The sequence below is a fragment of the Caretta caretta genome, chromosome 5 (genome assembly GCF_965140235.1).
Source record: "Caretta caretta isolate rCarCar2 chromosome 5, rCarCar1.hap1, whole genome shotgun sequence".
NCBI lineage: Eukaryota > Metazoa > Chordata > Testudines > Cheloniidae > Caretta > Caretta caretta.
Window position 1 is genome coordinate 132,954,222 of NC_134210.1, and position 16,358 is coordinate 132,970,579.

Consider the following 16,358-nt stretch of genomic DNA (forward strand, 5'->3'; position numbering starts at 1 on the left):
GTTCCTTGCATTACTGTAATGCATTCAATCTAGGGCTAATGATGCTCTGTATCCTATCGTGCACCTCTCCCATGTAGAGTGATACTTTATTCTTTCAAGTAGTCCTGTTGACTACAGCGAGACTCCTCGTGGAGTCAGGCGTTTTTAGCATAGATAAGGATGGCAGAAATAAGCCTCCGATAAATAAAGGGGCCAATCTGTGCCCAGTTCTTCTTCTCTGCTCATATGGCTCAATCCAGTCTGTGCAGAATAGTATTATTTTTACAGTGCACCCAGGCAGGCCATTCATCTGGTTTTAAGCTGGATAGACCTCTTTGTCTATGGTTGTCCCCATCTGGTATTGGGACAAAACTAGACATGGCTTTGTTGGTCATTGTGGACATGGGATGCCATCTTGAAGAGTGCACTGCTGAGCTCTTCACAATGGCATCCTCTAGGCAGCATGAGCTCATATGCACCAGGCGTGCAAGATCATGCTGGAGGGGGCAGAGTCACGCAGGCAACGGGGAGTCCATGCCGTTCCCAGAAGTACCGGAATGTCTGGTGTTCTAGGGATGCTCAGTGGCAAATGACTTGCCCAAGATCCTACAGTAGAACCAGCAGATCCCACAGTAGATCAGAGTCGATCCAGTAGATCCCATGGTAGATACAGTAATAGATCACAAGTCTCCTGACTCCCAATCCAATCAAATGACTTGCTCAAGATCCCACAGTAGATCCAGTAATAGATCGATTTAATTGGGGATCGGTCCTGCTTTGAGCAGGAGGTTGGACTAGATGACCTCCTGAGGTCCCTTCCAACCCTGATATTCTATGACTCTATGACTCCCAATCCAATCAGCTGGCCCACACTGCCTTTCCTGTTCTCTAACTCATTTCTGTTCCATTCAGTTCCTTATGCCATGCACTTCACCACAGTATGAGGTCCCTGGTACTTAATTTGTAATGAAAGAGGTACCAGGGGTCAAGAAATTTTTTTTACATTCATAACTGATGCAGCCAGCCCAGAGGTGCCGAGGCTATGAACTGCCAACCCTGGAAGTGCGGGGGCTCTGCCCTGGCACAAATTAAGCACTGGGGGTCCCCTAACTTTACACCTCTCCTTATGTTCTATGCAATTGCTCCGTGACGCTGGCAGACTAGGCGCCAGCTCATGCCAAGGCCCCAGGCCTCACTGAACGCTTACAAATGCTTAGCTGGGAGCCAGTCTGGCTTACCTGTGTGTTAGCATTATCAAAATAGATACTAGATGTTGAACTGAAAAGAATGTGTTTGGTGTTTTAAGATATGGCTGTAGGACATTGCATGTATTATTCTCATTCAGCTATACCCCATCTTAGAAAGCGAGAGCAAGCATTTGCTTTGTAAACCTCTGTGACTATGTAAGTTATCAAGCAGGGGAAAAGCCTTGTGTACTACAAATGGGCTCTAATCGGAAGATGTTAAATCCTGTTCGTTAAATGCATATGAGCCATTGTGGAAGATCAAGGATCAAAGACTTTATTACGCGCATTCCTCCCCCCGCACTCCATGAAGGGACCTGTGTGGGAACTGCTGCTGTCAGCTTGGTTTCTGTGAGAAGAAGCTATAAATATGGAGAAGAGGAAAAATGCTTTATCCCTGGACTGTTTGGATTCTAACAGCGTAGAATAATTGAACAAGAAGACGGGGAGCCTAAGTTCCCTGTAAGCAGTGCGGCCGCGTGGCTGAGCAGTAGGCTCTCAAGGGCCACGCAGGTTGTGAGAGGTGCCCCTCACCCAGCCCAGCCCAGCCCAGCCCCACCAGAGCTGCCAGGAAGAGGCGCCCCTCACCCAGCACAGCCTGGCGCAGCCCAGCCAGAGCTGCCAGAGAGAGGAGCCCCTCCCCTGACCTAGCCCAGGCCTGCCGGAGCTGTCATGGCTGGAGAGAGGTGCCACTCACCCAGCCCCAAGCTGCCCGGGGGCAGCCTGCACCCCAAGCCCCTGCACCCCACCCCAGAGCCTGCACCCCTACCTGGAGCCCGCACCCTCTGCACCCAACCCTCTACCGTTCTCCTGTGCCCCCTCCAGCACAGCAATCCCCTCATCCCAAGCCCCACCCCAGAGCCTGCACCCTCACCCCCCCACACCAACTCTCTGCTCCAGCCTGATCCCCCTCCCACATGCCGAATGCCTCAGCCCCACACCCAGCACACATCACCTCCATATTGGTGCACATAACAAAATTCATTCCGCACACAGATGTAAAAAATTGGAGGGAACACTGCGGGGAGTCCCAGATTTAGAATCATAGAATCGCAGAATCATTAGGACTGGAAGGAACCTCGAGAGGGCATCTAATTCAGTCCCCTGCACTCATGACAGAAGTAAGTATTATCTAGACCATCCCTGACAGGGGTTTGACTAACCTGCTCTTAAAAACCTCCAATGATGGAGATTCCCCAACCTCCCTAGGCAATTTATTCCAGTGCTGAACCATCCTGACAGTTAGGAAGTTTTTCCTAATGTCCAATCTAAACCGCCCTTGCTGCAATTTAAGCCCATTGTTTCCTGTCCTGTCCTCAGAGGTTAAGAAGAACAATTTTTCTCCCTCCTCCTTGTAACAAATTTTTCTCCCTCCTCCTTTTACATACTTGAAAACTGTTATCATGTCCCCCCTCAGTCCTCTGTTTTCCAGACTAAACAAACCTAATTTTTTCAATCTTCCCTTGTAGGTCATGTTTTCTATACCTTTAATTGTTTTTGTTGCTCTTCTCTGGATTTTCTCCAATTTGTCCACGTTCTTCCTGAAATGTGGTGCCCAGAACTGGACGCAATACTCCTGTTGAGGCCTAATCAGCATGGAGTAGAGCAGAAGAATTACTTCTCGTGTCTTGCTTACAACACTCCTGCTAATACATCCCAGAATTATATTCGCTTTTTTTGCAATAGCGTTACACTGTTGACTCATATTTAGCGTGTGGTCCACTATGACCCCCAGATCCTTTCCGCAGTACTCCTTCCTAGGCTGTCGTTTCCCATTTTATATGTGTGCAACTGATTGTTCCTTCCTAAATGGAGTACTTTGCATTTGTCCTTATTGAATTTCATCCTATTTACTTCAGACCATTTCTCCAGTTTGTCCAGATCATTTTGAATTTTAATCCTATCCTTCAAAGTACTTGCAACCCCTCCTAGTTTGGTATCGTCCGCAAACTCTTTATGTCATTATCTAAATCATTGATGAAGATATTGAACAGAACTGGACCCAGAACTGATCCCTCATCACTCATTATGCCCTTCCAGCCTGACGGTGAACTACTGATAACTACTCTCTGGGAACGGTTTTCCAACCAGTTATGCACCCACCTCATAGTAGCTCCATAGTAGCTCTAGGTTGTATTTCCCGAGTTCATTTATGAGAAGGTCATGAGAGACAGTATCAAAAGCTTTACTGAAGTCAAAATCTACCACATCTACCGCTTCCCCCCATCCGCAAGGCTTGTTACCCTGTCAAAGAAAGCCATCAGGTTGATTTGACACGATTTGTTCTTGACAAATCCATGCTGACTGTTACTTATCGTGTTATTATCTTCTAGATGTTTGCAAATTGATTGCATAGTTATTTGTTCCATTATCTTTCTGGGTAGCCCTAGAAGACTTTTGGGAAACTGGCAGATTACTACCTCTCTGCTACTTTTTGACATTATGGATTGTGACTCGCCTGTACATATATTTTTATCTGCTTTAACCTCTCAATATCTCTCATTCCTTTTTCCTAGCTAATAAACCTTTAGTTAGATTACTATAGAATTTTCTACCAGCATTGTCTTTGGTGTGAGATCTAGGATGCAAATTGACCTGGATGAGTGACTGGTCTCTTGGGACTGGGTGTAACCTGAATATTTTGTGATTTTTGGTGTAAGTGACCATTCATCACATAGTTCAACTTGCCTGGTTGTCAAGATAGACATGTGGAAGGGGACTTGTCTGTGACTCCATTATAAGACTATTGTAGTACTTTGGGCATTCACATTTGTTACTAGCATGGTGAGATCTAATTATAGAACATACCACCAGTTTGGGGGTGTCTGCTCGGGGTTGAAGGGAACTGGCAGCTGGGTTCCATTTCTGCATCAGGCAGCTTTGGGATGGAACATGAAGAACCCACACCAGCAATGTAAATGAGACAGTTACATTTGGGGATATGTCTTGAATGGAACTGGGAGAAACTTTTTGTGCTGAAATTCTTTCTCGCTGAAAACCATATGTGACATTACACTCCATATTCTTTATGGAAATATGCTTATGACAGAACTGAGATGTACTTTATTCAAGATGGCTCATGTAAGGTATCATTGGAAAGGTTATGATTTACTGAATGTGAATATCTAATTTGTATGCATGTATCATTTGTGTATCTGAAGCTGGGAATATTGACCATATGAGCTACATTGGATGACGCCAAACAATGTTAGTGGCTTACTGAAGAATTGTACACAAGCATAATGACAGGTTTCAGAGTAGCAGCCGTGTTAGTCTGTATCCGCAAAAAGAAAACGAGTACGTGTGGCACTTTAGAGACTAACAAATTTATTTGATCATAAGCTTTCGTGAGCTACAGCTCACTTCATTGGATGCATTCAGTGGAAAATACAGTGGGGAGATTTATATAAATCAATTTTAAAATGATTTTTTTCAGTATTTCTGGCAAATTGAAAAACCAGAAGAAAATTCACTTTGGGTCAAATGAAGCATTCAAGATGTTTCACTTCAGAAATATTGAAATGAACCATTTCAGCATTTCCAATTTGTTTTTCTCCTTCAACTGAGACAGTTTGACAAAATAGACACAAATTTGCAACACCCAAGTCTATGTGGCGACAGGTTGGACCCCCTTCTAGGATGCCACCTGATCTACTGGGATGTCACTGAGCCTCTCCTGCTCAACCAGCCTGGGTTCCCTCTCTCCGCTTTGCTGGATTAGGCTCTTCGGCCTCTTCCAGCACACACGTAGGTAGGGCCACACCCCGCTGCAGACACAGACTGAAGTCAGCTCGGTGTCAGAGGACTCCCCCAGCACTCACGTGCTCACCCCTTTTGGGAGGTAAACCCCAAATAATACTGTCCTGCGCTGCAGAGAAAAATCTGCACAGCATAAGCTCATAAATTTTTTGCCAGAAGCTGGGAATGAACGACATGGGATGGATCACTTGATGATTCCCTGTTTTGTTCATTCCCTCTGGGGCACCTGGCATTGGCCACTGTTGGAAGACCGGATACTGGGTTAGATGGATCTTTGATCTGACCCAGTAGGGCCGTTCTTTTGTTCTTATGTAAATCCGCCCTCTTCCTCAATGTGAAGAGAGATATGCATGATTTCTTGCCCCACCCCAGTTAGAAACTGCAAAAACTGGGTTTAATAAAATGCAGTGGAAAATACAGCGGGGAATGCTGGGGGAGTCATCTGAAGTGAAACGTCCTGAATGCTTCATTTGACCCAAAGTGAATTTTTTTCTGATTTTTCAATTTGCCAGAAATACTGAAAAAAATCATTTTTAAGTTGACCCACAAGGAGTCCCATCGTCCGTCCCCTTCCCCCCCCCCCCCCCCCGTTTTTGAGAACAGCCAGCGAACCAATAAAACCAACAGTATTTTTGTGCACTTTTAATCCCAAGCACTTCTCTTGCTGGCCTTCCTCATGCCTGTTAGGCTGGGCCTGTGCCTAATGGGGTGATCGTGTGGTACAGGAACTGGTTTCTCTTTGAGAAAGGGGAGAAGGACAGCAACAAAAATATGCCTCGCAGAAGCACCCCTAGAATGCTAGGGCTGGCTTTGTTTCCTAGCATTTTCAGCCCTTTCTGAGGCGGGGCTGAGCTGGAGGGTGTTCACTCAGGCAAGGGTAGAAAGTCTGAAGGGTCTGGGCGGGAGTGTGGAAGGACGGATGGCTTTTCAGAGGGGTTGGATGGATTTGGTGGAATTTTAGGGGTAGGGAAAGCGCGTCGTACAAAGGCTATATCACATATCACAGGCTGAGGCAGAACAGCTTGGAGCAAGTCTTTTGTTCAAAATGTGACAGTTTATCCCCAAAGCACTGCTCTCAGATTGAACGTCTCTTTTGATCCAAGCAGGGGTGGGGGACCTTTTACTGTTGGAAGCATCAGTTCTCCATTTGGGATGTACCTGAGGGGCCCCCCACCCCAATGTCCCTGCTTCTATAATGAGGGCTGGCATCTCTCTCTCCTCAGGATTGTATCCATGTTCTCTCCTACTGCCCCCTTCCCATTGCTGTTCTCTTTACCCTTTTTGTCTCTCTTTCTAAATACAGTCTCCCCATTTCCCTTTCCATTTTGATTGACATTTTTTCTGCCTGCCTCTCTCAGCGGCCCTCGGCTTTCAGCCTCTTTCTACCTCACCCACATCATCCTCCTGCCTTTGATTCCTTGTCACTCTACCAACCCAAGATACTGCCATGTGCAGGGACAACATGGGGAGAGACAGTCTCTGCTGGAGTTTCTCTGTGCACTCACAGCATGCGGATTAGGTGGGCACAGATCACTGCCTCTGGGAACTTTATTTGAATGTCTAAGCTGTGTAATGAATCTGCTGTCCCCCAGTGCATCATCCAGCCAGCACAACTCCTTAGCACAACACACCTCAAGAGCAGCGCTCCTTGCAACGGGATAGGTTACAGCTGTAAATAGCAATAGCATGGGGTCCCAGACAATGGTAACCCCCCAACACACACATTGTTTGACCAGGGTGTCAGAAAAGTTTTAAATCTCCAATTCTTGACACAGCCTGCCCTCAAGAGGTGCTGGCCGCCTGGGGTGACGGATTAAAGTTCAAACTGGGGACATCGCTGGAGTCATTTTACAATTTCTTTAGAATTTGATGCCAGATTGTAAATACAGCACACATCTCACTATGTTGTGGCCTTTTCTTAAGTGTATTCACATGTGTGTAACTGTATTAGTCACTGATCGTGTTTGGTGACAGTGCAACCCTGAACAGCAAATGAAAATCATAGGGCAGAAATTCTATTATCCTAGCCAGGGCCAGGCTGAAATTGTCTTTATGCGCCTTTCTGATGCAAGGTGAGAGTTTGGCTGGGTGCATTTTGGATGACAGGGAGCTCCCTCCACATGCCATCCCTTCAATCCATGAGAACAATGCTTTATTTGAGTTACTTTTATTTAAAAAGTAACAAACACTTACATGATTCATTAAAAGTTTGTTACACGCCACCTAATTATCAATGCAATAGAATAGACCAAGACATCTAGTGAGAGCTGGGGCCTGGGTTACACACACTCACAATTTTAATGAAACAGTTTGTGGTTCTGAATGCCTTTCCGTTCTCTAAAGTCGGGGGTTTAATGAATAATAATGATTATCAGATGCCGTGTCGGTTTTATACACATGAGCACTCCCCTAGCACCTGAAATTGTGCTGATATAAAGAAAACTGACAGTAATGAACAGCAGAATTTAGTGTATGAACCATTAACCTGTTTAGGTCGGTGATTTTTTCTGCAGCTAAGATTAAAAAGCAAAAGGTTGCACCAGCATTTCCATGGCTGTCTACATTGATTAGCATATTTAATGCTCTGTTCCTCACTCCATAGAAGCAGACTGTAGATCTTTTTGCCAGTGCATCAGGTATAGTAAATACATGAACACTACAGAAGTGAAAAGAAAAGGAGTACTTGTGGCACCTTAGAGACTAACCAATTTATTTGAGCATGAGCTTTCGTGAGCTACAGCTCACTTCATCAGATGAAGCTCACGAAAGCTCATGCTCAAATAAATTGGTTAGTCTCTAAGGTGCCACAAGTACTCCTTTTCTTTTTGCGAATACAGACTAACACGGCTGTTCCTCTGAAACCTGTCACTACAGAAGTGGTGTGTTTCTTCAATACACTCAGGGCTCTTGGAAATGCCAGGCATCTTGTATGAACTGTTGGCCTCATTCCCTGCCACGAGCATATGTTGGGCATCAGGGGGCAAGGTAGGATCCACAGCAGCTCCTTGCTGGACATCCAGAGGCAGCGTGCTCTCGCCACCAAAGGGCATGAAACTATCAGAGAGAGCTTGAGTTACTTCAGGGGTGGCAGCTGCTGGAGTAGCCCCTGAAAATCCTCTGCTCTGAGCTGCAGGTTCACCACCCGGGCTTGGCAAATTGTTGTTGCTTTCTTGGCCCACTGGGGTCCCCTCTGGAAGGATGACAGCAGTTCCAGGACCTGACGGATTAACTCCAGGAAGTGGGGAGACTCCTTGGGGAACCAAGCTGAACCTTCCTTGGACTGCTGGTTTGAGTGCTGTGGCTGGTGAATCATCCTCAACAGTAAAATCTCCCTGCAGGGCTGGGTTTTGTGGCATCCAAATCCAGCGCCCATGCCTATAAAACCGGGAGCCATGTCCCCATAGGCAGGCGCGCCTCCTCCACCTCTCTGAAAAACCCAGGTTGTTTCACCACATTCCCATCATCCTGGTTAGTCAGACTTGCTCCAGCGGTGCAGAAAGCAGCCATGCTTGGACAAAAGCCTCGATATCTGTGGTTTTCATGCAATTGATGAAAGCTGCTGGCTTGACAGCCGTCTAATCACAGAGCAGGCAGAAGCAATAGAAACCTTTCTCACGCAGCCACAGGGGTATCTGTCTGTCTGTCTGTCTTCTGTCTACTAATTCTTCACACTTGTTAATGAAAGAAAATGTTTCTGTGGCTTTTTCATTAAGGTATGGGAAAGGAGTATTTTCCATCTTCCTATACTCCTAATCAGATCTGTTTACGGATTTTTGCTCCATTTTTCTTTAAAAAAAACCAACAACCCCAAACTACTACTTTTTCTGTTGAAGGACATTAAAATTCTATTCAAGGGTTTCAGGTCATCCTATCTGTTTCGTCCAGGGGTGAAAGTAACTTAAGGGACTTACCGGTGCGCAGGGCCAGGGTCCTGAACAGGGGGGTGGGGCCACAACCGGAAGGGGCAGGGCCCTTTAAATCACCACTGGAATCCCATGATAGCGGTAGCTGTGGAGGTGGCCGGGAGCCCTGGGTCTCTGGCAGTGATTTAAAGAGCCCGGGGCAGCAGCCGGAGCCCAGGGCCCTTTTAAATTGCTGGCCTGGGGAAGCTGCCCCCTGCCGATAGGGTCGGCTGTGTACCGGCTCTTGCCGGTACAACGCACCAGACTGTAAGGGCTTACTTTCACCTCTGGTTTTGTCATTGATGGGACACCAGAGCCAAGATCATCAGTGGTATTTAGGTGCCTAAATTCCCTTTGAAATCATTGTGAGATCAACCTTTGAGGATCTGGGCCTTAAAGCCTGATTCACATTTACACTAAGGCCCCTTTACACTGCTCAGGTGTGTAAAGTGGCTGTCAATGACATATAAATTGTAATAATTTAAGTTGTGTAAAGTTCGAAGTAAGCCCTGTATATACACTCTCTGGCAGAGCAAGCTTTTTGGCACAAGGTTCATAGAGCTTTTGCTTAACACTGGATTAAAAAGACAGGTGGGAAAATGTGTAACTCTTCCCCCGAAATACACATAAATACATCTTCAAAATCCCAGATAATCTGGGAGGCCTGTGGTGTTCGATCTGCTAAGAGATCATAAGCTATAATGGGAATGGAGATGAGTACTTTATTGTAAGGTTTGGAGGAAGAGTGTGGTGTCTATTAGTGGCAATAGATTTATCAACGTGAACCCGTTTTTATCACATTTCTTCGGAGCTTGTGATGCCAAGTCTAACAGGAGGACCCCACAGGAAACATATCAAAGCCTGGATCAATCTAGACTAGTGCACACAATACTCTGCTGTTGTTAAAACTTTGGCTGAGATTTTCAAAGCTGCGTAAGGGAGTTGACTGCCCAGTTGCCGTTAAATATTAGGGGGATTGGGGACCCAGATCCCTTTAATGGCTTTGAAAATCTCAGCCTTTCATTTATATGTGTTTCAACTGTAATAGTTCAATTAATATTTTTCTTGGATTGAGGAAAAAAAGAGAGAGACTTGCTCCTTGGTTTGCTATATAGGGCGCATAATACAGCCCAGGGTAAAGCTGGACATAAAAGAAAGTAATCGTTTAAAAAAAGTTGTCTGCTTTAAGAAAAAAATGTTAAAATCAGACAGCGGCACAAGAGCAAAGAATGAATTGTGGGGTGGCGATAGGAAGAAGCTTCTTTGTGGCTGTTCTATCGGGTCTTGCTGAGCTACTTGATCTATACCTGGGTACATTTAGAAACGAAAAAAGGGAAACAATATTGCAGTGCAACACAAGACAAAATGGTAGATAACACAATTGCTCTGATAAATGCAAGAAAGATACACAAAGAATGATGAATATATCATAGATACCTTAGTAACAAACAAACAAACATTTGGACTCTTGTAGCAAACAGAAGGGAATTTATGTCCCGCATTGAAAATGGATATTTTGCACATGCTCTTTTGAATTTCTGTTTTGCTGTTAGAGATATAGTACAGAAAGAGGCAGCTCTCCAGTTGGTCATAGCTCCCAAACAGCAGCATGGCAATTTACACCAGTTAAGGGTCTGCCTGTAAGTCTTTGGTACATAGATAATCATGTTCTGGTTAACAGGCAAGACATAAAATAAATATCTCTACTTATGGCCTGATCCAGTTGCTCTGAATACTCTAGTGCTGGTAACTGCAATATAATAATACAAAAATTGCACAATAAATAAAACAGACCTTAAATGCTAAGAGCTAATAAGGATTGAACTAAGCTGACCAAGGCAATGAAAAAGAAGAAAGGTTTCACTATACATTACACCAGCCAGATAAGTTTGGCCTGGCTAGAGAACCTCTGCCTATAGGGGTAGGAGTTTTGCTACCTGACTTTCCTCCACACTATGAGCTTCTGTCATCTTGTATTCCTTTATTCCCTGAAATAAGGTGATAACGGCATTTCCAGAATTATATCCTGGGAACAGATCAGCCTGTGCTGTGACGTCATTATCAGAAGTCCTGTCCTCTGGAGGGAAAAACCTCTGACTTTTGGAGAAACAGGAATTTCAATCTGGCCCTTCTCATCTTTGGAGCATGATGGGTGCTGGAGGGACCTGCATACAGCCCTCTTCAGCTAGAAGGAGGGTCATAGAATATCAGGGTTGGAAGGGACCTCAGGAGATCATCTAATCCAACCCCCTGCTCAAAGCAGGACCAATCCCCAATTTTTGGTCCAGATCCCTAAATGGCCCCCTCAAGAATTGAACTCACAACCCTGGGTTTAGCAGGCCAATACTCAAACCACTGAGCTATCCCTCCCCCCTCCAATTTACAGGCTGCCAACTGAGCTGGTGTAAGTCAGCATGGTCTATAAAAGTCAATGAAGCCACACTGATGTTCTGTGGCTGAGAAGCCGGCCCTGTTACGGTTATAGACGCACATATTTTTCCCAAAGTTGAGTGACTGTAAAGTGTTTTTATTAGGCTATGTAGAAGAGCATTTCAAATCTTCTGCCCTCAAAGAAGGGACTGGCCCTTTGTATCAGGTTATGCCAATGGATTCCTCCAGTCCCCCCATATACCCCTCATGCCCAGCCTGCCTACTTCATCTCTCCCAACGTAGGCACATAACAAGTAGCCTGATTTTCAGTGGTGCTGAGTCTCCAACTGCTCCCCGTACAGTTGGAAATAAATATTGACTGGTTTCATTTTATGTAGGTACATCCAAATTATTAAATACTGTACAGGCCCTATCCAAAGCCTACTGCAGTCAATGGAAAGACTCCTGTTGACTTCAGTAGGCTTTGGATCAGGGAGTAGATGCAGATGGAAATGGCCTGTTGTTGTCTGCTAGCTAGAACCAGCTGTTCTTGGACTCCCGGCAGTTCTCCTAGCTGCAGTGATGGCTGTCCCTGATGGACATGGTTGGTGCACTTCATTCTGCGGCCTTGCCTTGCAGGCATCTGAGTTGGTTGTGGGAAAGGATTTTGTGCTTGTAATCGAGGTTGTTGCAGTTGAAGAGCCGTCTGCTGTGATAGCAGAGGTGGAGGGTGCAGGGGCAAGGCATATTTATAGTACTGCAGAGAGATGGAAGGAGATGTAGCCATGTTGGGAAGGACGAGGGAGTGTTAATAAATTATGTCACAGATGGAGCATTCTTCTAAATCAAGTTTCAGAGTAACAGCCGTGTTAGTCTGTATTCGCAAAAAGAAAAGGAGTACTTGTGGCACCTTAGAGTCTAACCAGTTTATTTGAGCATAAGCTTTCGTGAGCTACAGCTCACTTCATCGGATGCATACTGTGGAAAATACAGAAGATGTTTGTTTTTATACACACAAATCATGGAAAAATGGGTGTTTATCACTACAAAAGGTTTTCTCTCCCCCCACCCCACTCTCCTGCTGGTAATAGCTTATGTAAAGTGATCACTTTACATAAGCTCACGAAAGCTTATGCTCAAATAAATTGGTTAGTCTCTAAGGTGCCACAAGTCCTCCTTTTCTTTCTTCTAAATCAAGAACATCATTAAAGAAATATCATGGCGTCAGCATATGAAAAAATGAGAGCTCAGCAATGCTGCCTGGAGTGGTCATGTCGAGAATTCTCCCAAGGTTGTTGATTGCATTTCTCAATGTTTATAGCTGTGGTCCTTAGCTTCTTCATACCGTGATCCTTTACGACAACAGAGTACAATGTTGGGCCTCTCTTGCTATAGAGTTCAGGATCCCACTCTCAACTAGCCATGGAGAAAAGGTGTGGTCACAGGCCCACAGATGGACAATCTATGGTTTATAGCATTGAATTGTGCTACACTTACTCTGTATTAGAGTAATTACGCTAATCCCTATTCCCATGCATCATTACAATGCAAACTTTAAAGTCTTGGTCCTGCTTCAGCGCAGGGGGTTGGACTAGGTGGCCCTTCCAGAGTCTATGTGATAACACCCTGTCTGTCAAATAATGTGACAGAACGTAATCACTGTTTTCTACAATATTAGATTCACATTTATATATGAGTAGGGTTGGAAGGATTAGACTTTTGTCCGTAAATGCCGATTTCACTTTACACAGGATAAAATCGATATTTCCATAGATGATCGCTGGTATTTACAGATCGGCAAAGTAAGCAAAATGCTGCTTGAGTACGTATTAGCGTTTGATTTAAGGCTACTTACGCTGTATATGTTGATGTGATGGTGGCACTTTGTGTTTCCATGGTTATAAAGCTTTAACTGTTTGAGTCTCACATCTAGGGTCATTAAATAATTATCTGATCCCCCATTGTCTCCCCCCCCCACACACACACACAATTTCCCACAACTGTGCAAATCTAAATGGCTTCAAAATAAACAGAGATATCATGCACCAAAATGATTTTAAAAAATCCAATTGAGCCAAGCCTATATATAAGATAAACTGTGAACACATAATGGCAGAATCAGAACTGTGTGTTCAGCCCCCAGTTTCCCATTTCCTGATTTGAGCTGTTTAATTCTGCATCCTTAACACTGAATTCACATGTCCTGTTTTACAATTACATTGAAAAGAAAAATCCTTATTTCTCTATAAAAAGTCTTATCCATCTGAGGTATTTCTGTGCCTTCCCATTACCATAGTATCTGAGCACCTCACAATCTTTAATGCATTTATCCTCACAACACCCCTCTAAGGCAGGGCAGTGCTATTATCCCTATTGTACAGATGGGAAACTGAGGCACAGAGCAGCTAAGTGACTCAGCCAAGGTCATTCAGGAAATTGAACCTGAGTGCCCTGAGTCCAAGAATAGGGACTGGACTAACTACTAACTCTAGCCACTGGATATTCCTTCCCCTCCAGTATCTTCTGGATCTTTCAAAGGGCTCAGAGAAGTTTGGTGTCCAATTCAAAGGGATTTGGTCACCTAACTCCCTTAGGCATTTTTTGAAGATCCCAGCTATCCTTGTTAAAATGTGCCTTCATAGTCTGTTTCCTGTGGGTGACTTAATGACATTCATAGGAACATAGCACACCTTTAGTCCCTTATGTGTGCTACCATGCCTCTGTGAGTGACTCATTTTGGATGCTTCAAAGTAAGGCACAAACCCATAATGCACCTAACCTTCCTGAGCCCTGGTTGAGTCACTGAGTACAGTTTCTGGAGTCCTGTCCAGATGGCAATGGCATGAAGAGCTCACCTGTTGGGTCTCATGTGGTCTTCGTTGCAACCACGGAGATGAAGAGTGTGGTGGCAGGAGCCCATGCAGCGAAAATTATATACATGGTTCACCATAGTTGTACCGAGTATACTCAGTGAATAGCAAAAGCAGAGGATTTGTTTTCTGTAGTACTATGCTCATTTCTGACACTAACAGATCTACGTAAGAAGTGATGCTCAGCACCATGTTATGATTCCCCTCGATTAAAACTTGATGGAATTCAGATTGCAAATATGTATCAATAATTTAAGGATCAGGGAATGTAAGAAAATGTACTGACACCTTGGCTTGGTTTTCTTTCATCAAGACCATAAGCACACAATAAATCCTCCCTAATATCAAACTTATTATCCTGCTGGCTGTGAAAGAATGGAGAGATTGCTATTCTTATGTCTATTGTCTGATGCTCGGGAAGCATTTGATACTATTCAGGTGGAGGCCAGATAAGTAGGTATGTCTGTATTGGTGATTCTATTGTGTATTATCAGACCTACTGATGACAGAGAATGAGAAGTCCTTAGAGGAGTACAGGAGGCTCTCTTCACTTAGCTGGGTAGCAGCTAAGCTCTTACTCAATAGCCATAATTTGTTGCCGGGGAAGATTTATGAAGGAAGTTGGGTCAAGGCAGCACTGCTGTCGTTTAGGTCCTGGGTTGTTGAAAATGCCCCTGAACCACTGTGGTGAATGATTTCAGCTGTGGCTCTCAAGATAACAAGCAAAACTTTCATTGATATCCATGGAAATAGTTAGGCCAACACTGAGTACCTTTGAAAATCCCACCCCTTGTGTGTAATATATTTCAAACAACAATAATAGTCGTTAATACTTAGTGTGGCTTCTGTGTTTTCTATATGCCTTTGTGTTTTAGGTGTGTCATGGCAAAATTACAGGTGAAAGCCTCATTCCACTGAAGTCAATTGGAGTTTTGCCATTGACTTCAGTGAGGCTTGGATCTCACCCTACATGTCTTAACAGCATGGTGGTTGATCATGTGAACTTCTGTGGTTATAGCTACTCTAGCCTGTGCTAATTTGCTCAATCAAATGCCACTAGAGGTATTGTCCTATGAGAGAGAGCGCACACGTAATCTGTGTAATGAAGAACATGGACATTGCAGGAAAGCGTGTCTGTGGTTTGACTGATTTCTTCAGTTTCAGCTTTTGAACTCTTTAGATATTGTTCACTCAACGGAATGGGTGTGACTAGATAAACAAAACGGAAAAAAACATACAACTAGTGTAGGAAACGCTTGCGATCCTTGCAATTTTTCTTCTGAGGGTTATATACTTTTAAAATGCAAAGGATGCAGATATATTTCTTAAATGAACATACTTTGTTAAGAAGGAATAAACTGCTATACCACCTCTACAATATCTTGAGATTATCTGAATTTTAGAGAAATAAAGCCATGAGGAGCCAGACTTCCCAAACAGTTCAGCAGCTGGTAGCTCCTACTGAGAACAATAGGAGCTTCAGGACGCTGAGCACTTCTGAAAATCTGGTCCTAGATCTTGACCGTAAACAGCTGTTATCTTGTCAGTATAAACCCAGATGTACAACTTGTGCAGCATAATCACACCAGATACCATGCATGGAATCCAAAGAGAATGACAGATTGTTTTTTGATGTTTTATGCTAATGAACAACTTATAGTTTGATAGACAGATATGACTTACTGGCAGAGCAAAATCTGTGTCTAGGAGGCATATAATCAGCCTCCAGTCATTTAAATTTCAGAGCTCTATCTGAAACAGAAATATGTTGGGAGAATTGCTAATTAGTTTTAGCTCCTGGAAATGAAATAGTGTGCAGTGAATCAACAGCATATTCAATATGAGTGCCATATTCCTTGAAAATCCTCTTAATTTCCAATCACTGAAATTCTGTGGAGTGCTCAAATACACTGTGAGATTACAGGCTGTAATGCATCTTTTATGGGAATGCAGGTATAATTTGGTTTATACTGAAACACTCAAGGGAACATACGCTAAAACATGAAATTTCAATGTTTGCTGACTGATAAATGTGCCTATGTGCTGTTTACAGAATTATTTTTATCACTAATACTCTACTCTGCTTTTTTTGTCTTCAAACATTTAAGCGTCATGGAAGGTACAGATTAATCCAATTATAGCTACAGGTTTTCACAGTAAGGAGACTATCTAAGTAAACCAGAGCTCTGTCTATACTCATGGTGATCGTTTTCCTATGTACCTTCAAAATGAAG

General features: G+C 43.9%; 1 protein-coding gene across 1 annotated transcript; it reads right to left on the bottom strand.

Moving 5' to 3' along the window:
• Positions 1 to 7,880: 7,880 nt before the first annotated feature.
• On the bottom strand, positions 7,881 to 8,376 carry AMBN (ameloblastin). The gene is given in 3 exon segments (XM_048851815.2): positions 7,881 to 7,921; positions 7,924 to 8,337; positions 8,340 to 8,376. Coding segments are annotated over 3 exon segments (492 nt in total).
• Positions 8,377 to 16,358: the final 7,982 nt, after the last annotated feature.